Consider the following 23,967-nt stretch of genomic DNA (forward strand, 5'->3'; position numbering starts at 1 on the left):
TATTCTCTTTATTCCTTTCTCTCTTTCTTCTCCTTCTGATATAACCAATAACTGTATGTTGCACCTTTTGTAGTTATCCTATAGTCCTTAGAAATTCTGTTCCGACTTTTTTTGTCTTTGTTCTTTTTTTTTTTTTTTTGAGGATTCTATTGACATACCCTCCAGTTCAGACAATTTTCCCTTATCCATGTCTAGTCTAACAATGAGCCCATCAAAGGCATTCTTCATTTCTGTTACAGTGCTTTTTATCTCTAGCATTTATTTCTGTTTCATTCTTAGGATGTCCATAGCTCTGTTTACACTGCCCATCTGTTCTTTCCTGCTAATGAATCCATTAGAGCCCTAAGTACAGTAATCACAGTTGTTTTAAACTCCAAAACCACTAATTCCAACATCCTTGCCATTTCTGTTTCTGATGCTTACTCTGTCTCTTCAAATCCTGTTTTTTGACTTTTGGTATATCTTGTCATTTTCTTGATGCAGGACAGGATGGATCCAACACTGTTCCTGCGGCTGTTTCTGCTTGTCTCTGCTCTGAGAAGCACTGACTCCCTGTATTTGCCTGTCTGTCTCCCCAGTCTTGGGGTCAGCAGTTCCCCGTGCCCTACCCTCTCTTACGGATCCAAGAAGAGCTGGTTTTTCAGTCTGTTGAGCTTTTTACTTGTTGTAGGACTGAGCGGTGACATACATCTCCTTATATGTGAAACTGAATGCTTTTTCTTTTTATCCCAGATAATTTTTTTAGTTTCTTTCTTTTCTGCCTTTGAAGCACTAATGAAAACTTTCAACCTGCATGTAGCATAATTTTAAAAAAACAAAGGTAGGGAAATGACTATAAGCTTCAAGATCATAGAAAAATGCAGTCAGTGTGCCTTACATTAACGCTAACATGGTGTGGGTAGGGGAGGAATGTGTGTATGTGCTGCTTACCAAATAATGCATCCTTGGGCTATTTATCAGTAAATCATCAATAAATATATCAGCATATCACAGTGATAGCTACTGGGTCATCATTAACAGTATCTTTTTCGTTATTCTAGAATACCCTTATGAAAATCTAACTTTCCAATAATGAAAAATAAATTTTCTTTCACATCACTCACTGAAATAACTAAAAATGATTCTGAAGTGGCTGCAACAGCTAACAAAAGCTAACTATAACTACACTAAGATCAATAAATATTTATTGAGGGCCTATTACATGCTTAATAGAGTCTTACCAAAATAGAGTCTGATCCAAATTCATTTTAAAAAATGTGTTTATAAAGGTAAATCTGGGTTGGCCCAAGTATGGATTTTTTTTTAAATCTCCAATAGGATTTTGATGTGTAGCCAGGGTTAAAGACCTCTGGCTTCTCCCCCAAAATGCTATCACATGTGTTCTCCACGTCCTCATACTTGTTACTCCCTCTGTCTGGAATGATTTGTAATCACTAGTCACCTGATGAATGGCAACTAACATTTCAACACTATGTTATGCTCTGAGATATATGTAAACAGTCATCAATCAAACAGGAGCGGCAGAGATCTTCCTTAAGAGTTTTATCTTTCTCTAGAGTGTAATTAAGGGAGATGCTATTTTTTTGATATTTAAAATAAACTTAATTTATACAAATTTGTAATTTATGGTTGGATTCTCAGATCATGATCTTTTCCAATTGTATTTAGTCATAGTTATTCTGTTTCTTTTTCATTGTCAGTTTTGAAACAAATACTTTAGGCTCCTTTCTAATACAATGCCCTTGCAAAGAGGCTCTTCAAGCTCCAGAAAAACGTTACTAGCTCCCAGTCTGGATTAGCTTTCTTAGTCTAGATCTCTTTCATAGTCTAAGAGATAATGTATCTATTCAATTGTCTTACCTTTAGGAAGACAATATAGTATGTTGGTTAAGAATGTAAGCTTTGGAGCCACAATGTCTAAATCCAATCCCTACTCTGTGTGTTAGTTTTCTAAGGCTGACATAACAAAGTACCACAAACTGTAGGGCTCAGAACAACTCTGGGGGCTAGAAGTCTGAGATCAAGATGTCATCAGAATTGGTTTCTTCTGAGAACTGTGAGGAAAAATTTGTTTCATGCCTCTTTCCCAGCTTCTGGTGGTTTGATGGCAATCTGTGGTGCTCCCTGGCTAGTAGGTGCATAAGTCCAACATCTGCCTTCATCTTCACGTGCATTCTCCCTGTGAGTATGTCTACGTCCAAATGTCCCCTTTTTGTCAGGACATCAGTCATACTAGATCAGGAGTCCACCCTACTCCAGTATAATCTCATCTTAACTAATTACATTTGCAAAAATCCTATTTCCAAAAAGGTCATATTCTGAGGCACTGGATGGTTAGGACTTAAACATATGAATTTGGGGGAGACACAACTGAACCCATAACACTCTGTAACTAATAGCCTTTAACACTGTGCCAAGTTACTTAACCTATTTTGTGTCCTGATTTCCTCACCTATAAAATGGAGATAATGATATTATTTACTTTATGGGTTGTTGTGAGGATGACATAATTGAATAAATGCATTGAAGTACTTAGAATGGTGCTGACCAAGGAGTAAGCACTCAAAAACTCAGAGTTTATACCACTGCATTTGGGCAGCTATTTCTGGGGAAACAGCCCACAGAAAAGTAATTATTTTAAAACAAAACACTGGTTATCTTAAAATTCAAGCCCCTTAAAATGTCAGTTACTGGATGTTTTAAAAATATAAGGTTTAGAAGCATATCGATTTTGCTGTATAAATTAGGAATCAGTTTATTTTTAAAAAGCACAATAATTGTCTTTGGAAGTTGAATCAATATTAGATACAATATTTTGTGTCACAAATTTTGACATGTTATTCAGGCAAACAGCAATGACCAGAACAACATACAGTATTTTGAATGCACTGAAATTTTGAACATAGCATGATCCATTGGCGAAACACCAAATTTCTCGTAAAGAAACGGTAAGTTCAGGCCACCTATCTTACCTTGTCTTATAAACTGCAGGATAATAATTTTGTCATGACTAGGGATGTTTCAAATTGTATTGAGTAAAAGCAAATATATGCTCCCCTTTGGGGAGTTTGGTTTCATGATTCTATTATAATATGCCTCCTAAATTGCTAATACTCTATTGAGGGCAGTAGCAAAATGATGCCTAAATCCCCTGGGCTGAACCGGGAAACTCTATAGACTCTAATTATACAAAGTCATATTCACTTTATAATTGGATTTTTAGTGGAAGAGCTAAAATTCTAAAAGAAGTTATTTGGATGATTCTATTACATGACCAGTGATTAGACATGTGCTAGGTTTTGGCCACCCAGTATCTATTCTGCTTGTTTTACTCAGCATTTTTAAGATATTACTTACCCCACATCGTGTCCAGTCATGGCAAGGTTGTCGATCAAGGGGTCCTGCTCTTCCTACGATGCAGGGGCCAATCTAGGGCAATCAGACTCACCCTTGCAGGATTATTTTTAGCTGAGTAATACAATTACAGGAAGAGAAGGGCTGAAATCAACTCAGCCCAATGAGACTGATAATGAATCCTGATCCCTTGGTCCCGGTGCTGCCCTCTCCCATCCTATTTTAAAGTTGCCTGTCTAGGATTATCTGATTCTGTGGATTATCCAACATCTTATAAATCTATTTTCTGTTTATTTTAGCTACCTTTAATTCCTACTGAATACAAACAAAAAACTAGAGTGGCTACAGTTGGTAATCTCTAAGACAGGGCTTCTCACACCATCTGCATCTAAATTTTGTAGAGTGCTTATTAAAAATGAATAGTCCTAAACACTATCTCCAACACACTCAACCCAACTTGTTGGTAGTGGGGCTCAGCAATCTGTCATTTGAACAAGTTCTGCTGCAATTCTTACAGACACTAAGACTTGAAAGTTCTATGCTCAATCCGAATTGAGGGAAAATCAAAAATAGCCCACGTGGAGGGTCACAGTCTGAAGACTCAAACTGCCTGGCCTCTCATTAAGTATCTAAGTTGTCATCATTGCTCATTAATCAAGACTGCCAGGAAATAGCTAGCAGACACTTTAAACATATCAGGACAAATGACTCAACAGGTGATAAACAGAGAAGAAAAGAACACAGCAAAGGGTTTTAGAACCACAAAAAAAACTATAAAGAAAATGAGAGTAAAATGACAATATTACTTAAAGTCATAACTATCAACTGCTAATAAAAAAAGAAAATTGTATAATGCATGGAAAGAAATTCATCTTTACAAATTCTTTTTTTCCAAATAATTCTTCTATTCTTTTAAAACAGATTATCATTATTTATAGGGGATACAGGTTCAGTGTTTTTAAAAGTTTTCAAGATATTTACACAGAGGAACAACATTTAAATTTCATATCTTTACATTTTTAATATTCTAGGAATTGCTTGAAATCCTCCTTCCCATTTAGAAAGTACACTGATCTGACAGACTTAAGACCTGCTTTCTTTTTCCTTTGTGGTTACTAATTTGTTCTATCAGCTTTGCCAAGGAACTTAACATCCATATAAATTCCATTAGTAAAATAAGGCCAGTAATTTACTCTGCTTACTTAGCTTATAGAGGTGGAATAATAAAAATAAAGTGGTAGAATTAAATCAATATACACAGTTGAAAAGTAGTTGGTCTTTTTCTCTATTTTTCCTAGTATCTCAAATCCCCCATCAGTTGGGGATACACACATTTTTATATGTGCACTAATGGGAGAGACTACTGAGTGGTAAAACATGTTTGAATTTTTTAGAGAAATATCCTCTTTAAGCACAAAGATACTACTCATTTATTTTGGATTTAAATTAGAACTGATTTTCCTAATAATTACAGGCTCAAGCAAGTTATATCTGGAATACTTAATGTAATAGGACCTAAGATACAGTAGAAAAATTAAAACGTACACACACTTTAAATTTATAGTTCTTTTCATTATAGCACTAAAACAAGATACTTGGAATTATGTAAACCACTGTACTCCAGTGAAAAAAACTTGAATTTATAGAGCAAATAGCATAAGTGGGTCAGATTGTGTGTGTGTGTGTGTGTGTGTGTGTGTGAAAACAGATAGTAAGTATTAGGTCAGAGTGGAAAGAACTGCTAAAAGGTTATAAGAGCTACAGTAATAGCTAAGTAAACTATTTTTAAAATTTTGAACAAAATCCCATAACTCAAGCCTAACATATAATATTTATTTCAAATATACTCCATTTCCTATGTGTGATAATCATAAGCATGTGATACAAGGTTTCAATCACCAAATCAGAAAGTTGAAAAGAACCAGGGGACAGGAAGCAGATGCTCCTCTATTTCCCCACGGGTTGGAAGACAGCTCTATACTGTCACCAACTGCCATATACTTCGGGTTAAGAAGAAATATGCACACATTAATTGTCGAATACCAAAACACTAAAGAATTATCAGGTATTTCCAAGAACAGCAGAGCAAGCAAGTGACAAAGCTTCTCTGAGAACTTCTGAAGAGCAGAGATTCCTCCTAATCCAGCTATTTCTAGTACAATTTTATTGGAAAGGGAAATCATACTGTGTTTGGGAGCACAGATTACTGACAGGAACTACACTGCCTGGAGTAAAAGGAGATGACTGTATTTGTATTCTTTCCTCTCTGTACTATGAGGGTTTATTTTTTCTCCTTTATAAGTTTGCCAAAAGTGAAAGCAATAATCCCACCCCCATCAAATAAAATATAAAAGGAACTTTCATAACTTTTAAGCAAAAGCATTCTTGATAAACAAGCCTAAGAAAAAGCAGTGCGCATGCCACAGGGTACCCTCTTTTACAACCATTATAGAGTTGGGATGGGATAGCTTCCAACCTCCAAAACACAGCCAACAAATATAATCCAAGTCTGAAGGCTTGCTTACAAGATGCTGTAGGGATCTATTTCCTGACCCTGGTTACCCCAACCAGTCTGTATGAGTCACTACTTTTTTTTACAATTTCTCCAAATCCGGAAATGTTGCCATTCAAAGTATAACCTTGCTAGAGATTCATTTGTTAGTGACAGTATGCAATCAAAATTAATCCTCTGGTTGCTAAAAATCGGGGAGGTTGTAAAATCAGCTCTTGGCTGGCTATCAGGCTGCAAGGAGAATCTAGGACTGGTGGTTGTCAATGCAAAATGTGCCAGAAAGCTCAGCATGATGGAGCTATGGATGTGCTGGGGAATTAGATCGTGTTTATCATCGAGGAAACAGGAGATGGAGGTAGACAGAGCCTCGTGTCTTCACTTCTGCTAAGACATTCTCTTATTTTCACTTTGGCTGGAAATTATGGCCAAATCCCTGACTTCAAGGCTCATTTCCAAGAGCAAAGGACAGATGGCCAAGCCATTCTATGCAGTCATACAAATGAAAGTGGAGTGAGCGTGTTTAAAGCATATGAAATAGGATTCCATATTGTTAAAGTTACCACTTCCCCTTCTGCATCTCTGAAATCCATCTCTCATACATTTCACCTGTGTTTCCAGATAAAGGAACATACATAATAGGTGGCTTTGTCACTTTTTTTTCTTCTCTATTTTAGTTCTTTGCCCTCTGGAAATTTTGTGTGGGAATGCTGTCATATTAGATAGATCCATGTTTCCTCCTCTGAAGGGATTAGGGACTCACTTTAGGACCTGATGAGAATAAAATTCCTGATGCAGCTGCTGCTCTGAACAGCCTACAAGGGCAGGACAAAGTCTCTGTAGAAACCCATTCAGGGTACAGTTAAACTCTGATATCTCCAGGAATTTTTTAGGTTGGATAGGGGGTGACTTAACTGGTCTTCCTTCCTTGGAGAATATTTATTCCTACTTTGTATGTTCTTATTTTTCTAGAGAATAACAGACTTTGATGAAATTTTGGAGTTGAAGATGGTGGCGGGGATGGTTAATATCCCAGTCATGCGAACAACTTCATAGAACAACAATCCCAGAATCTCCATCAGACCACTCCTCTTGCAAGCCTTCCTTCCAGTTCTCCTATCATCTCTCTTATGCTCTCTCTCTGTAGAAACACAAGTTTTCCCACTATCTCACACAGAGGAATGTGGGACTCCTGTTGATGCTCATGCCGTCATTCAAGAGATTTTTCCATATAAAGGAAGTTATCTTTCTATGAAGATTTTCCTACTTGAGGGCATTTACTTTTATTCTAATTCTTCAGTTTTACAAACAAGGCTGAGATAAAAATCCCTGTATATAAATCTTGGCCTGTCTTTAATCATTTTCCTAGAATTTAAATTCATGAAAGCGGAATTAATGGATCCAAGTGTACCAATATTTTTCAACACATTGCTTAATTCCTTTCTAGAACACTTTACATCTTCAAAAGCAATGTTTGTTGTCACAGCATCCTATGAGGTATGATATATTAACCCAAAGCCATAACTTATCTAGAAAATACTGTTAAATAGGATGTGCAAAGATTCTCTACACATAAAAAAAAAAAAACTCAGAAAATTAACTGAGAAAAAGATCAAGACACCACGCCACAAAACTATAAACTCCTCCCAAAATATTAACTGTTGAGAAATGAGAACTGGGGAAGGAAACTTCCTTGCTTTCAGCTAAACATTCAGCCTAAGTTCTTACTCAAATTCTTAACCTCCTCCCAACTTCTTTCTAGCTTTTTCCACCAGAGGAGAAGCTTTTCAGAGCTAGACAATATGAGAATACTGTGTATGTGTGTAAAGTCACACCTGGAGCAAAGCTGCACGCATCTGCTTTTGTGTTGGCCTCGGTGGTCCATGCAGTAAACATTCCCATGCTGAAGCCTGCCTGTCCCTCCCCATCTCTTCCACCTATAACTAGGTAGGTAGCCATTCCTGTTCATGCAGATATCAGGAAAGTGGACTTGAGATGATTTACATTTCAATTGGGAGATAAGAAACCCCACTTCAGAATAAGTTCCATTAGCTGTAACTCTACAACTGACCTTTTTCCAGGGATCCTATCACTGGTACATAAAGTACTATTAGGATACTGGTAAATGGGCACTTCATTTCCCAACTGCCTATTGATCAATGTGTGCATGAGTCTTCAGAAGAAAATTTTAAATGGGAAAGAATAATGAGTGGGAAAATTTGGAGAGTGAAGCCAATCTTAAGACCTAAACAGTAATAAACATAATTAAAAGACAAGTTGGAGGAAATACTTGCAATTAACACGACATATGTAAGCCGTATATAAAGAGGTTAGACATAACAAAAGCAAAAATCTTAATCATTCCAACTTAAGAAGAGCTCAAGGAGATAAATTAAAAATAGCCAATTCACATGAAATATTCCCAACTTTTGCACTGGAATAGAATTAAATGCAAATTCTTTCTTTCTTTATTTGGTGGGGAAGATTGTCGCTGAGCTAATATCTATGCCAATCTCCCTCTATTTTGTACATGGGACACCATCACACCACGGTTTGATGAGCAGTGTGTAGGTTCATTCCCAGGATGTGAGCCTGCGAACCCAGGGCCACCGGATTGGAGTGCACAAACTTAACTACTACGCCACTGGGCCAGCACCAAGTACAAACGTTTAAATGGGAAGTTGAAAGCAACTGCACTGAACATGATAATCTTAGACAATAAATGTTTCAGGGACAAATATTTTACAGAGGATATCAGTGGTTTTTCCTTAGTTTTATAGGAACCATATAAGCTTCCTGGATTCTGGTGCCACATCAGGAGCAGGACTTCCAACCAAGCTAATGGTGCTTCTAGAGAATGGGCTCAATATCATAAGTACTGTGTGTGTGTGTGTGTGTGTGTGTATGTGTTTGATGGAGTGTAGACAAAATCTTAAACTTTACAATTAAGATATCAAACCCAGGAAATATCATCAATCTAGTAAAGTCTGGCTACAAGTCAGATTCTGACAGCCTACGTAAACCATCTGCTGTGGGAGAAAATACTTAAAGACTTATCATATACATTCTGGGATATAATTAAAATAATCTTTATCACATAGCAACAAATAACCATATTCTAGTATTGTGTAATGATTAAAGGAAGAGAAATACATTAATTCAATCATGATATACCTCATAAAGATATTTATTTTCATAAGTTAGATATAACGCCTACACTAGGGTATTGTAATGATAATAAGAAACCTAGATGCATGCAAACAGATGAGTAATCCATTAGGTTATCATCAGATCTGTAATTTTTTCAGTTAATCAATTATTTAAAGTCCAGCTTATGAAAAGATCTGTAATTATTTCAATTAATTGTTCTTTTTTAAAAGAACATCTTTATATTGGAGGGAGGATGAGGATCATAAAATGTGGAATTTAAAAATAAGAATATTATTGTAATTTAGAAACTAAACTGATAGTTTTGAGTGCTTTTTGACATTTTAAATGTACAAATCTAAATGTCAACAGCTAATCATGGATAATCTGCTATTGATTTTTCTCTGTTTAAAAATACCAAGTTCTGGCAGTAATTTCTAAGTCTATGTGCTTTTACAAGCACATTTCCCAGATATAAAATACAGGATCTACTATACAGTAATTTACCTAATTTCTTAAAATAAATATTAAAGAATACCAGGAATTTCAAAGTTATGCAACATTGCTAAAAACAAATACTTAATATTTGTTTTTATGAAAGTTATGAAAGAATTAGAATAAAACAAGAAATTAACATGGTAGGAAACAGCAAGAAATTATAGAAATATTTTTAATCTTTAAATTGTATATATTGTAAATCATACAGGTACTGCCAATTTTAAATTCACCAAATGGTAAAATATCAGTAGACAAAACCACACATAATCCATTAAAATTCAGATTTTGTGTTACATTTTTAAAAGCAGCCACCATCAGTAAATATATTATTTCTTAAAGGAATAATAAAATTTTCAATGCAAAAAACAAGTTTTACCATGTACTTAAAAGTTCTTTGTTCAATCTAAGATATTATTTACTCGGATATTTATTTTTTTACTTATATGCAGAGTAAGTTTTAATCTTTAAGTAGAAAATAATTCAAAGTAACTCAAAAATGGAGGTCTCTGGAGGGGCCTTCATTTTAATTCTCTAATTATTTTCATATATTCATGATGACGAATGCTGATAAATGTGAGATTCATTCATCTCCCATGTATAACTCAAACATCTAATTTGTTTGTAAAATTTTATATTATTTCCCTTTTTTAAAATCTTTTCTATATTGCTAGTATTTAACTCGCAGGTATATCTCTTTAATTTTATAACACTGTCCTTAGGGTGGGGGAGGGTAGATCTTATTTCATTTCCAGCAGTTGCACAAAGTCATGGCCAATATATGATCATGCTCAATATAATGAATATTTATTCTCAGTGTCTCCATATATTCACTCACAGATCCTTGAGAGTAGTAATTTTATGTTTTCTTCCCTGTAAACAATAGTTCGCAGATGTGAACTTATCTAAGGAACAGCTAAATCCATATTACTTTGATATATAAATTAATGTTTTAATTATTCACCGACATAAAAATAGCCTCATTAGTTAAATCTTAAGCTCTCAGAAGTTTGGGTTGGTGGCTTGCCTTTACATTTCCTGTGCCCAGCACAGTGAAAAAACATAACAGGTATCAATATATTTCATTTAAAAATTGGATGAATATACACATTGTTGAACTAGTTTGAGAATTTTAGGAAAATATACATGACTAAACCATATAAATTAAGAACTGAAGTGTTTATATCAAAGTAATAAAAATAAAAATGAAAAAACCCAAAGATAACTATAGCTTTATTTCAACAAAAAAGTATTCAAGAACTTTATAATAGAAACAAGCGAACAATTTCATCTGATTATAACGCTTGGTAACATTTTTAGGAAAAAAATTATTCATTTCACTTTAACAAGCATATTAAAACTTTAGAACACTAATCTTTAAAATAAATTCTTAAATTTTAATTCCACGTTACTGGGTAATAGAGTTCTTGAAAAATCTAAAAAACAATGTGTATATATATATATATATTTATGATCATAAACTAGTGACTATTATAAAGGTTCTTACACATATAATTTTTATTAAACAAACTACCAATGTGTTATTTTAATAACATGAGTGAATACAGTTTTTCTAATCTATAAAATGAAGTTATTACACTATAATACCATAAGACAATAAGTTATTGTGCCAGAGGCAACTTTTTGCTCTAATATAGTGTCATAAAAATCACAATAAAATTGGAGCATGTTAGTTTTTACTTATTTTAAACCATGCTAAGCAGTATGCTATACCAACAATATACTTCTGAAATTTGGTGTTTCTTTTCCAGAGAAAAATTGAGATCTCTTCCTGACTGCCCCCTCACTAAATTGAGACAAGGCAACATCGGACTGTCCTCATTAAATGTTCTAGTATTCTAAAATTTTCCTGGCTATTACACTCTTTATTTTTTGTTGATGCATCATACTCACTGTTAACAAGTGAACCAATGTATAGATTTTAATTTTTAGAAAGTGACAAACTCATGATTTTGTGCAATGCTATCTACTAGTTTGCTCAGCTATTTTCTCTCAGGCTTAATGACAACGAGGAATTATTTTTACTTGGATTCACAAGACAACTATTATCTGAGTATACTTTAAATCCAGAGGGAGAGTGGAAAGAAATTTTCAGTATTTTTTCTGTTGTTGTTGTTGTTGTTTTTGATGAAGCTAACTTCCGTGAGCTAACATCCGTGCCCATCTTCCTCCACTTTACATGTGGGATGCCTACCACAGCATGGCTTGCCAAGCAGTGCCATGTCCGCACCCAGGATCTGAACCAGGATTTTTAAATATAAATTTCAGTCGCCCAAGACGTCAATTTTTAGAATAATTTATTTATTGATAACTATATAAGATTAACTATATTTTAATTCTCTAACTAGATATTTAATTTCTATTATCTTCAGCAATATTAAAGTATCATCTTATAGCAACATAAGGAACAAATTTCTGCCTTAGAAAGTAAAAATTAAAGGTGATATTCGGATATAATTCAATTCAAATTTGAGGGCAATTGTTTTAATTAGTTTTAGATAATTCTTACTTGAAATACATACTAATGTGATACCTTTTTATTTCCTAGTATACAAAATATTTCTCTTTATTAACTTGCTTAAAATATACCTAATTATAATCATCAGGTAGGCAAACTTCATATATCGATTTTTTTAATTGTCGGCAAGTGCTGTTCCTTATTCTAGATATTACACTCTATGTACTATTTAAGCACGTGTTTCTCTTTGCACTGCTCATGTACCAAAAACATAAGTATCATAATACAGAACAGTCAACCTGAAAGAAGACATAATTACTTTACTGTCATTTTATTAGTAAAATAACATAGTAAACGGATAAATTATATATATTTACATATAGTGCTTAATTTTTATTAGTTCCAGATATCCACAAAGATACTTAACATTACAAGGGCAAAATAAATTGACTACTTCTACCTCCTGAACATTCAGTTTCTAAGGAGTCGTTATCTTGGATCTCCTATGATCATAAAGTAAGTATGACTTTTACACTTGAAGTTATGAAATGAATGGGAGGAAGAGTGATGAGTTTCGATTATGTCTCCCAAGTACAGATCATCAAACAGGCCAACAGCCAGAGGACTCCGCAGTACCCTCAGAAAGTAGCTCAATGTATATCTCAGGACATGGACCGAAAACATACACTTTCATCCCAATTCTCACTCCAAGCTCAACTAAAAGGTAGGCTTGCTCCTATCTGAAACTGGAAAACTACATCTTCAACATGAATTACGGTTTTTAACAATTAACCCACCTTAAATACACACAGCAGAATAAGCCAGTCTAATATCCTTTGACCAAAAGCTCACTCTACATGTCAGTCCACAGAAAGCCATTAGATATGTGAAATATTTATTTTTGCACCCATGAATGTTTTTAAAATGCATTTTTATATGTTTCCTTTTCAAGTAATTAAAGAGAATATATACCCATCCATAAAACTAACATGAGAAAATTCTTGTGAAGCAATTTTACAAATAAAACACATTAAAAGGTTGGTAGTATTTCCTTACTCCCTTCCCTCTCTCCTACACAATTTCATATACTGTAAAAGTCCTCTTATAAGAGTCATCAAGTGAGCCAGCCCTGATGGCCTAGTGGTTAAAGTTTGGACTCTCACCACTTAGGTGGCCCCGGTTCGTTTCCCAGTCGTGGAACCATACCACTCATCTGTCAGCTGCCAGCCATGCCCTGGCGGCAGCTCACATAGAAGAACTAGAAAGAACTATAACTAGGATATACAACCACACGCTGGGGCTTTGGGGAGGAAAAAGAAAGAGGAAGATCGGCAACAGATGTTAGCTCAGGGAGAATCTTTCCCTGCAAAAAAAAAAAAGAATCATCAAGTAATTAAAGAGTAAATATCAATTACTCATGGATATATAACATCAACAGAGCAGATTCAGTTTCTTAAAGAAACAGAGACTGTATCACAAATATCGTAGTAGCCTCACAACCTAGCATAATGCCTGACACAAGGGAGATGCTTAACATGTGGTTGTTGAGTGACTTATTCTCTTAACTTTGAGATAAAACGTAATGAAATAATACATTACTTTCACAAAAATGGTACATAAATATTTTACATTATGAGGACTGATCACCACTACTATTATATATTATAAGAAACTTTCTTTGAAGTTTTCTAATTGATTCTGGATCTAATTTTAAGAAAACAGGAATTTTTCTTGCCAGATCTAGAAACAGACTGGACACTCTTCACTGGATCATCTTTTCTGGGAGGAGGCGCCCTCCGTAAGCCCTCACACATGGTGAGCACGCCACCTCCCAAACAGCAGACCCTCAAGAAATATCTGCTTAAGGAATGAGTGTTTTCTTTCCGTTGTAGAATATTTATCATTGACAACTGAAATTGTATATCCCATAAGATGTCATAATGTTTACCAGAAGGGAATAACTATAAAAATAGTATTTCCCAGAATATTCTAAGCACTATAGTGTAGGATTTATATGTTAGAATATATATTTAAGAATATTTGGAAATGTTTAAATGAAGCATATCCAGAGTATGAATTTTCTAAGTACAAACTAAGTATATAGGACTGTCATTTAAGTTAGGACTTTTAATACTTCTGTATATTTAATAATTGCATTCATATAGTACTATTAAAGGGCAACTCAAAGTAATGGGTAATTAACTGATGTGGGAAATTTAAATCACATGTAATTTACTGTTGTTCAGTGAAAAGCCTAAGTTTCTTCCCTTGTTCCCACCCCCAAGAATATGATATATCCTGAAGTCTTATTTCTAGGTCTCTAACAAACTTTCTAAACATTTATTTTTTTCTCTTCATTTAAATAAAATCCAGAGAGAAAAGAACACTAATGGAAAATATCTGAAAACACACTTACATCTAGTAGCACTTAGATTTTTTGTTTTCATAACAGTAAACTGATCATAACAGAGATGAATAAACCCGGTACATAAGCCAAACTTCCAAATATTGCTCTTTATTAGCTAAAAACTAGACTCTGTAGATTACTATATTGCTCTGTGAAGATGTCACCACCCATTTGTGCCATTATTCCTTCTAACAAAAAATAACTATATATGGAAAGTTATTACATCAGAAATGCATCAATAAATTGCATTTTTTGATCCAAGTGTACATTATCTACAATGGTTTGAAATAACAAGACTGTACCATGAAGATTATATTTTAAATCATAGTTTGAGCTCAATGAAGTGGAAAATAGGCATCTCACCCTTGCTATATCTTTTCGTTCTACCCGATCCCTCTTATCCCGTCAATTATCAATAATTATATAGCAAGGTCATTTTTACAGGGAGTAAGTGAAAATTTATTTGGAGTCCTTGAAAGAAATGATACAAATGTTGAATCCCTACATTTATTTCTCTGTAAGAATAAGATGGTCTCATAAATTCTAACTCCAAAATATACCTCTAATCCATCTTCTCTCCATGTTCACTACCACCACTCTAAGACGGACCACCAGAACTCCTCTCCTGGACACTGCAACAGACTCCTAATTCTACTCTTCTAATCATCTCTTTCCTGACTAGCCGTAATACTCTTAAAAGGCAAACTGTGGGGCCAGCTCAGTGGCGTAGTGGCTAAGTTCATGTGCTCTGCTTCAGTGGCCCCAGGTTAGCTCAGCGACAATCTTCCTTAAGCAAAAAGAGGAAGACTGGCAACAGATGTTAGCTCAAGGCCAATCTTCCTCACACAGACACAGACAAAATTGATTAAAATTTCCAACAGTTTCCCATTTTACCTCAAATAATATTAAAACTCACCTCCTTTCCATGGCTCCTTTTCTACTCTGTGTATCTGCTTCCTGTCTTTCAAACCTCACTTTATGCTACCCTTTTCCTTCCTCATATTGGACTCAGTTCTTCAAATGTGTCAAGCTCCTATCTGTTCAAGGTCACTGCCCAGGCAGTTCCCTCTACAAAGAATGCACTTATTCCCACTCTGTATGACTAGCTCTTTCTCTTCCCAAAGAATGTGGCTTAAATGTCATCTTCCCTGACAGCCCTTTCCAACCATCACGTTTAAAATATAATTCTCTATCTCAATGCCTTTGCTGCTTCCTCCATAGCATTTCTAACAACTTTTATCATTTTATTTACTCATCCTATTTTGTTTTTTGTCAGTTTCCCTTACTAGAAAATAAGTTCCACGAAGGCATAGACAATATCTGCCTTATTTATCCTTTTATCTCCATTATCTAAATATGAATTCTAGAAAACAATACTCAATAAAATAAGGCAAAAGCAGAAGTAATATAATTCCCAATTTTGGAGAAATAATGTCAGTCTAATTACATTGCAAGTTGATCAGAATGCTAAAGACGCAATATATCAAATTATGTTGCACACCTTAATTATATACATTTTTTACTGTTAAAAAGAACACTGTAGATGTATAAACAATTTAATCCTTCTGTATAAGTTTAATTTGATTACAGTTGACAATGTTTGCATTTTGATTACTTAACTCTATGTATTGATCTCCATCATCTTTGTATTCCCAAGAAGTGTTGAGTCAAGAACACAATGAAGAAAACTTCTATTACTTGGGGTTTGGTTGAGGTACAGTGTAAAATAGGATCTATTCTTCCACCATTTAGGACAAACGGAGTATATTGTCAAAAGTACTCTTGTAGTGAGGAGATAAAGAGAGATCGATCGAGATATGGTGCCTGTGACAGGGAAAGAGTTTACAGAAGGAAAAACAAGAAATCTATGATGCCTTTTGTACTTACAGCTATACTAGTAATGATTAGCTAAGAAACATAAGAATTTCTACTCTAATTTTTTTTAATATTTAATTTTGTAACATAAAAGAACCACAAATTCCTTATAGAAAAGTTTGAAAATATAAAAAAAGTAAAAAGCTGAAATTTAACCATTAATTTTGTCTTGTGCCACTAGACACATACTTTTCCCCTTAGGAAAATCCAAATAATATTGCTTTATTCATGTTACTTCTAGGCTGAAGAAGAGATCCTTAAAGATCACCGTATAATTTTGGGGGAAGAAAAAGCTTTTAGACATAGTTAAGACTATATCTAAGACTAAACCTTAAGACTATGTGAAACTCAACAAACATCATTTAGACAACCAAAGTGTATCAATGACATTTTATCTTTCTAATTTGAATACTAAACATAATGACTAACTACATAATGATTTATTTCAATTTGTAAACGTAGAATAAAATTACTTTCCAGGTTGTTTTTATACTTAACAATAAGGCACGAGATCACCATCTCTTGCACCTTTACAACTATGAATATTTTATCCCCAAAAATGAAATTCATCTAAATGAAAGGTTTTCCAGAAATATTCTTTGTAAACCATCTAATTTTCCTTATTTAACAAAATATTTAACATTTTCAGTAAAGTTCACTCTTCAACTTTCTAAAAAGATTTCACTCCTCTCCTTTCTATAAATATAAAAACAACTTTCAGTTTTATGAACAATTATTATGGATGTTCAACTAATTTTAGGCTATGAATTTTCTTAAGCAGATATTTTTCTGCTTAGGTATGCTCACCTGTATTTACATACAACTCAGTGGATTTTATACTCAAGTCATTCAAATTAACAAATTCAATAAAAATAATGTATCAAACTACCAGTTTGCTTGTTTATTTCATTTGTCACTGAATTCCCTGGAGAAAAAATAAGAGCAATTCACACAATCTGGGTCATAAAATGAGCTCACCAGACTCTTGTATCCAAACCATATTTTAATTTAATGAATTGAGTATCTGACGATTTTTGGAAACATGAAGTCACACCCTGAGAGATGCATCAACTCTTTTAGGCTCTACAGTACTGTGTGCTAAAGTGGATAATCTTGGAGTTAACGGACCCCTGGTGGCTACTAACCCATGTAGTTTATATATATGGTTACTTATATAAAACTAGACTGTTTTATATTCAACTGTGTCTCCAATACAGAAACAAAAGTTTAGGTATATTGAGAAGGTAAAATGTGCTTTTCCTAAAATAAAAATTTCCAACACCTAACAAATACTGTGGTTTCAAGTAGAGGGAAAATTAATGGAATAAGAAAGACTTGAATACAAATCATGTTTTCACTTACTTAATCAGATGAAGTGATCTAGGAAGCACCACTACTTTCTGATCGATTCAAGGAGGTTTAGGTAATAGGAAGAGAGAGTCAAATTGATTTATTTTGTCTTTATAGTGCAAAGCTTCACAGCCAGTTAAAACATAAGCGATGCTTCTTATAGTCAAGTGACTTAGTACCATGTTAAGCACCATGTTAAAAATGAGATAGTTCACTTTTTTGTCATCACCATCATTTTACCCTGCCTAAGTATAGAGAACTAAGGGGGCAAGAGGAAGAGGGTGAATCCACTCATTTCAACCATGAAAGATTTTATATAATTTGGTAAAAATAGATAAATAACATTAAAAATTTACTTCGTGAATATCCTTCATCAGAAGGCAAGTTATATAAATATGAAATTTTACCCTCCATAAAATAACCAATTTTAAAAATAAAACATGAATTCCATTAGCTCTTAAAAAGTTACTAGGAAAATAAATACCATCTACTTGAAATTAAATACTAATATTACTGATATTTACTATGTGTATAAGATATCTAATTTGTTTTACGTTAATATTTCTACATTGTATACATAGTATAATAATGCTGTAACATCTCATGTTTTACGTGTTTAAAAAATGGTAACATATGTTTTGATTCATGCTACCTATTTATGAAACTACAAATTAAGAAAATATCGCCAAAATGTTTATAAGAATAAAATTTTGAAGTTTCACATTTTATTAACCATCATTGTTATGATTCCCGTATTCACACGTTATCCCAAGGTATTATGGAGCATAATTTCTATTCACTATAACTTTAGGCTGTAAAAAGCATTTTATAAGCAAACATTTGTGTCGGATCAAAAAATCTTAGGACACTTTCTCTATAATCTTCTTTTGAAGAATTCCTCTAAATTTTACACAATTTAGCCCTTAGGTTGTATTTTATCCAAGTGTAATCTCATGCACAGCCCATGTTTTTAGCGTATTAATACAAATTCAAATTAAGAGTTTTAGCAGACTATCTTTAAAGATCCTATTTAACTTATGAGTAAATTGAGTAACACTCATTCACTAACATGAAGTTAAGAAAACTGGGGGCCGGCTCCGTGGCCGAGTGGTTAAGTTCGCGCTCCGCTGCGGCGGCCCAGGGTTCGGATCCTGGGTGTGGACATGGCACCGCTCGTCAGGCCACGTTGAGGCGGCGTCCCACATCCCACAACTAGAAGGACATGCAACTAAGATATACAACTGTGTACAGGGAGGAGTTGGGGAGATAAAGCAGAGAAAAGAAAAAAAAAAAAAGATTGCAAAAGTTGTTAGCCCAGGTGCCAATCTTTAAAAGAAAAAAAAATTTCTTAGAAAACTGATAAAAATACACACAAATCACACATGCTTGGTAAATATTTTAGGTAAAATGTCTTTTAAAAGTAATGGAAAGTCATTAAAATAAACAAGAATTACTACAAAAACTTAACACCTACTCTACGCTCTTGAATTTAATACGAACATCTGAAGGGTCAGGTGTAACGGGACACGTTCCGGTGGAAGGGCCCCGGCCCCGCGGCGGTCCGGACTCGCGCCGGCGGCCCAGGCCCGGGCGGGCACAGGCGCATCCCGGGCTCCCAGCGAACAGCAGACGCGGAACCGGGAAGCTACCGCATGGAAACACTAACTGTTCGAGTCTGCCGGTAAACTTGCTCTGGACGTCCACCCCTCTTCGGAGCCCTAGACACCGACACAAACCACGCCATCAACGTCTGCCTTTCCCACTATCCACAACGGCTTTCCTCTCCGCGCCACAAAAAGGCGGCCAAGTGAGGGGACACGCGCTCCCCCTCCACAGAGGCGCAGGGACGCGCGCGTCTGACCCCAACGCCGGCCGCCCGGAAGCCCGAGGGCGAGCGCACCCGGCGGGCGGCATCGCAAGGGCAGGACGGCGGGGGCGACCCAGAGCTTCCCTGGGTCTGCGACCGCAATCCGGCGGAAAACGGTAATCATCGGAAACGCACGCACAGCACCCCCCGCGCAAACGGGAGCCGCACGCCGACCCTGAATGTCCTAGCGCTGAATGAAGTCAAACGGCACGCACGCTCACGGGCAAGGAGGCGGCTGTCGTCGCCTCGGCCGTTTTCCCAACCTCCTCACCCGCCCAGAAACGGCACTCTGTCCCCTGACCTCCGTCTTCCACCCGCCCGTTCTCCCGAGGACGGACATGTTAAACGCTAACTACAGCCCAAGTTCGACGCTCGCAGTCCGGGACGCGTGACAGAACAGGTGACACCCGGTGGTCATCCCAGCGCCAACGAGCGCGCCCAGCCAGGGACATGCGGAAACTTTCCGGGAGCCAGCCGCGCGGCCTGAGAGGACCGGGCGCGGGGCAGGCGCTCCCACAGCGCGAGCCGCGGCTCTCGGCGCCGGCAGAGGCGCGGGGCGGCCACCTCCCCGCGCGCCCGGCCGGCGGACCCCGCTCGCTGCCCGCGGCCGGGCGGTCTGCGCGCCCCGGAGCCGCGCGCTCGGCCAGGAGGGGACCGCCGCGCCGGCCGGCCGCGGGCGTGCTCTCGGGAGGCGGGGAGGCCCGCGGCGCCGAGGGGCAGTCCGCACGAAGTTCCCGGCGGGGCACCGCGCGTCCCCCTTACCTTGGTTGCTGGGGGCGCGGGCGCCGGCGCCCGGCCCGGCCGTCAGCAGCGGCAGCAGGAGCCCGAGCGGCAGCAGCAGCCCGTGGACCGCGCGGCCGCCCATGGCTCCCCGCGGCGCGCTCCTCCGCCCGCGGCGCGAGAGGCGGCGGCGGCGCGGCCAGGTGCGCGGGTCCCGGTCCACGTCCTCGTCCTCCGCCTCCTCCTCCTCCGCCCGGCCCGCGGGCGCTGTCCCTGGGCGGCCGCCACGCGAGGACCCGGCGCCGGGGCGCGGAGGTCCGGGCGGCCCGGGCGCGGGCGCCGCGGCTTCAGAGGCGGACGCCGCCTGCGGCGCCAGGGAGCGGCGGGCGGCTGGCGGCGAGCGGCTCTGCATCCAGCGCCGCGTCCCGCTCGCGCGCGGACTCTCCACTGGGGCCGGGGCGCGCGCGCGCAGGAGCGAGCCCGGCGTGGGGCGGGGCGGGGCGGAGGCGGGCACCTCCCGGCGGGCAGGGGACGCCAGGTGCGGCGGGGGCGGCTGCCGGCCGCCTGTCCTGACCGGCGGACGCTCGCGGAGCCGGCGGTGGGGAGGCGCCTCCCCGCGAGGGGGCGCGGGGGCCGCGGGAACTCTGCTCCCGCCGAGCGAGTGAGGCGGCCGCTCCGGGGGCCGCGAGGGTCCGAGCGAGCGGGCTCGGGCCTCAGCCCCGCGCTGGTGTGGCGCTGGCCGCGGCCCGCCCTACGCGCTCCTCCACCTCGGCGGCCGCTCCCCCGGCGACCCTGAGGCGGCGCGGAGCCCCCGAGCACTTTGCTCCTCACTCCGCGGCGGCGGCGGGCGCTGGCGGGCTCGTCAGCCTGCCGCCGGCTCCCCGCTCCGCGCGGGCGGGCCGAGCCCTAGGCGAGCTCCGGCCCGACGCCCCTCAGCGCCGCTCGCCCAAACTTGCCGGCCGGGCGAGCGCCTCAGGCTGCGGCAGCCGACGCTGCGCCCGGTCCCAGGAAGGCCGAGCGGGAGCCGGCCGCCGGGGCTCACGAGGGCTGCGCGTCACCGTGTGGCGCGGACTTCGCGGCGGAGGTCACAGGCTGTCGCAGCCGTGGGGCCCGCGGGGTGCGGCGGCGGGGCCAGGGTCGCCTTCGCTGCCCCGACGCCGCGCTGGGGGCCGGCCGGGCGGCACGCAGGGCTGACAGGGCGGGCGGGCGCGGGTGCCGCGAGACGGGCGCTAGGGGGGGACAGTCGACCAGAAAACGCCGCCGCCGCGCGGCCCGCAGTGAGGGACGCGCCGCCGCACGCGGGCGCGGGTCAGGGCGCGGGGCCGCGGCGGCGGCGGGGCCTGCGGGCGCGCGTTCGCCGCTGGCACTGGCCCTGGCGGCCCCGTTGTCGTCGGTGAAGGGACCCGGGCTCGCGGTGGAGTGAGGCTGCGCGCCGCCTCGGAGCTCTCCCGAGGAGACGCTGATGGCAACGGAGCAAGGGACCGGGAGCGAGGCCGGGCGAACCCCGCGGCCCGTGCTGTCCCCGACGGCGCGCGCGGCCTGACCCGGGTTCCCCCGCGGCGGAGAGCGCGGCGGGCGTGCGGCCCGGGGCGCGGGGCGCTGTGCCGCCGCCCGGGTGACGGAGGGCGCGGGCGGCCGGTCGGTGGCTAGGGCGCCGCGGGTGTAGGCCGCATGGTAGCGCCAGTCGTCGTTGAGGAGGGATCGCGTGCTTAGACGTGTGTGATGGCTGCACCGAGATTTTCCTTCAGAATCCTGTCTTTTTCGGTACTGCCAAAGAATGCGTTGCCATGACCTTTCTGTAACTAAGTCTGGAGTTTTAAATGTTGCCTGACCGCGAATCGTTCTACAGACTTCATTAACAACTAAGAGAAAAACTGCGTCCGAAGAGGACGCTGCTTACAAATGCCCACCGTATGCCCTGTGCTGATGACCCCAGGAACGTCTGGTAACTTGTCTCAGAATGCCGCCCGTGTGGCTCTGTTTCTGAACTTCCGGTTTAGAAGAAAGGGCAGAGCGCCGAGGTCCTGCTCGAGGGCTCGCCCGACGGCGGCCGCGGGCCGTGCGAGGCGGGAACTGGCGGTCCCCGCACCGGGTCTGGGCCGGGGGAAGCGCGTTCTGTCGGCGCCCCGCCCGCGGTGCACCTGCAACCCCCAGTTTGTTTGTTTAAATGAGTCACAGTCATGCGTGACGTAACGTTACTAGCTGGTCAGATAGCTGATAGTCATATTCTGGTTGTGGACTTTAAGAAAAGAAATAATTACAAAATCTTTCTCAATATTGAAATGAAACACACCGGACATGTTTAGATACTGCCCATTGCGTGTCTCGAAGATAATGACCTTGCATGTCTGAAGATAACGAGCTTAGGTAAAAACTCATCCCAAAGAAGAGGAATTTAAATGTAATTATCTTGACCTTCATAGTGGGATTCCATGGGTTTGACATGATTATCAATTTCAAAACATGATAAAAAGAATTGTTATAATAATTTGGCCATTTGTGTTATCCATTATATATACATATAAATATATGTATTTGTATCCACACATATACATACACTCAGTGTGTACGTGTATATTCACTCTAAGATGTTTGTTGAGCTCTTTTTATGTGCTCAGTTCTCTTCGCTCAGAGAAGACAATAGTAATAAGTAAAAATAATTTGTTTTTAAAAGCTAACTTCTCGTTTTAAATATAGTCATGGTTATCTTATGAGAGCGAGAAGCAATTGCACTTAGAAATATACTTCCTTTTTGATTTTCTACCACTGTTGATATATTTGCTGACATGTCACAGTTTCAAAATTATAAGCCACTCAATGAACCAGACACAATATTCCTGTAGATTTATCTGCACTTGTCCGTTTGAATCATACCCATATTCAGAAAAGCGTTCCTGTCTCATTTTTCAGTACTATCTTGTTCAGAATTCTTTTGTATTCTCTCAGACCATTGTTCTTCATGATAAACATGGTCTGAGTTCAGGGAAGAATGATTAAATTTTTGTTAAATAAAGAATATATGACACTAAACACTAGTCTGTTTTAATTTATAGTAGAAATAATAGTATTCACAAATATTATTTGCTTTTTAAAATGATGAAAGGAGGAGAGACTTAACCTGCAATTAATTCCTTTGAGAAAAAACAGAGAAGGATTATAATGTTTAATACTCAGCATGTTTCAAGGCTTGAGAAAGTCTTAAGTATTCTGGTAGAAAAGTAAATCCATTTATATCTGTAATTTACCTTCTCTAAGGTCAAAGAAGAAGCAACATAAAAAGTGTGATCCTCAAGTGTGTCGAAACATCAGGTCTTAAAATATTAGCTTAGTACTTTGAATAGGTACAACTGTGTAAGTCTTTTTGTTCATATAAAATTTAGAGATGCTGCCAACAGTTTTGTTGTTATCATGCCATCAACTTTAAAATATAAAGTAATTAAAAGATTGAATTGTACAGTTTAACATGTGGACAGCTAAAGTAAAAAAAAAAAAAACCACAAAGTCAATGTAGTTAATTTGAGGCCCTTTGCTTTAAGAAAATATGTAATTGGGGGAAAACATACACATTATTCAGAAATTTTTCTTTGATATTAGGAGGTAGGTAATATTTTTCTGAAAAAAAGACCTTCAAAACTGTGCTGGGTATTTTAGTGTATTGTTAGCATATCAAATCTTAAAAACCTCACAGGAAAAAGTGAACTTGAGGCTACAAAAAATGGACTATGGTTTATTCTGCTTTTTGTTCTTGTATGGTATTTTATATT

The 23,967-nt window shown here is 39.4% G+C and overlaps 1 protein-coding gene across 10 annotated transcripts in view; it reads right to left on the reverse strand.

The window, feature by feature from the left end:
- Positions 1 to 20,932, reverse strand: part of EPHA6 (EPH receptor A6) — a 779,380-nt gene extending 758,448 nt beyond the window's left edge. For 3 of the 10 annotated variants that reach the window (XM_070582911.1, XM_070582908.1, XM_070582907.1), the window contains exon 1: positions 20,246 to 20,722. In XM_070582911.1, coding sequence (XP_070439012.1) covers positions 20,246 to 20,615 — 370 coding nt within the window. In that variant the 5' untranslated portion in view covers positions 20,616 to 20,722. Of the gene's footprint in view, positions 1 to 20,245 lie in introns of all 10 variants that reach the window. The other 7 variants (XM_070582917.1, XM_070582914.1, XM_070582910.1 and 4 more) reach the window with 5 other exon arrangements.
- Between the last annotated feature and the right edge of the window lie 3,035 nt (positions 20,933 to 23,967).

Source organism: Equus przewalskii, chromosome 18, assembly GCF_037783145.1.
Source record: "Equus przewalskii isolate Varuska chromosome 18, EquPr2, whole genome shotgun sequence".
Taxonomy (NCBI): Eukaryota; Metazoa; Chordata; class Mammalia; order Perissodactyla; family Equidae; genus Equus; species Equus przewalskii.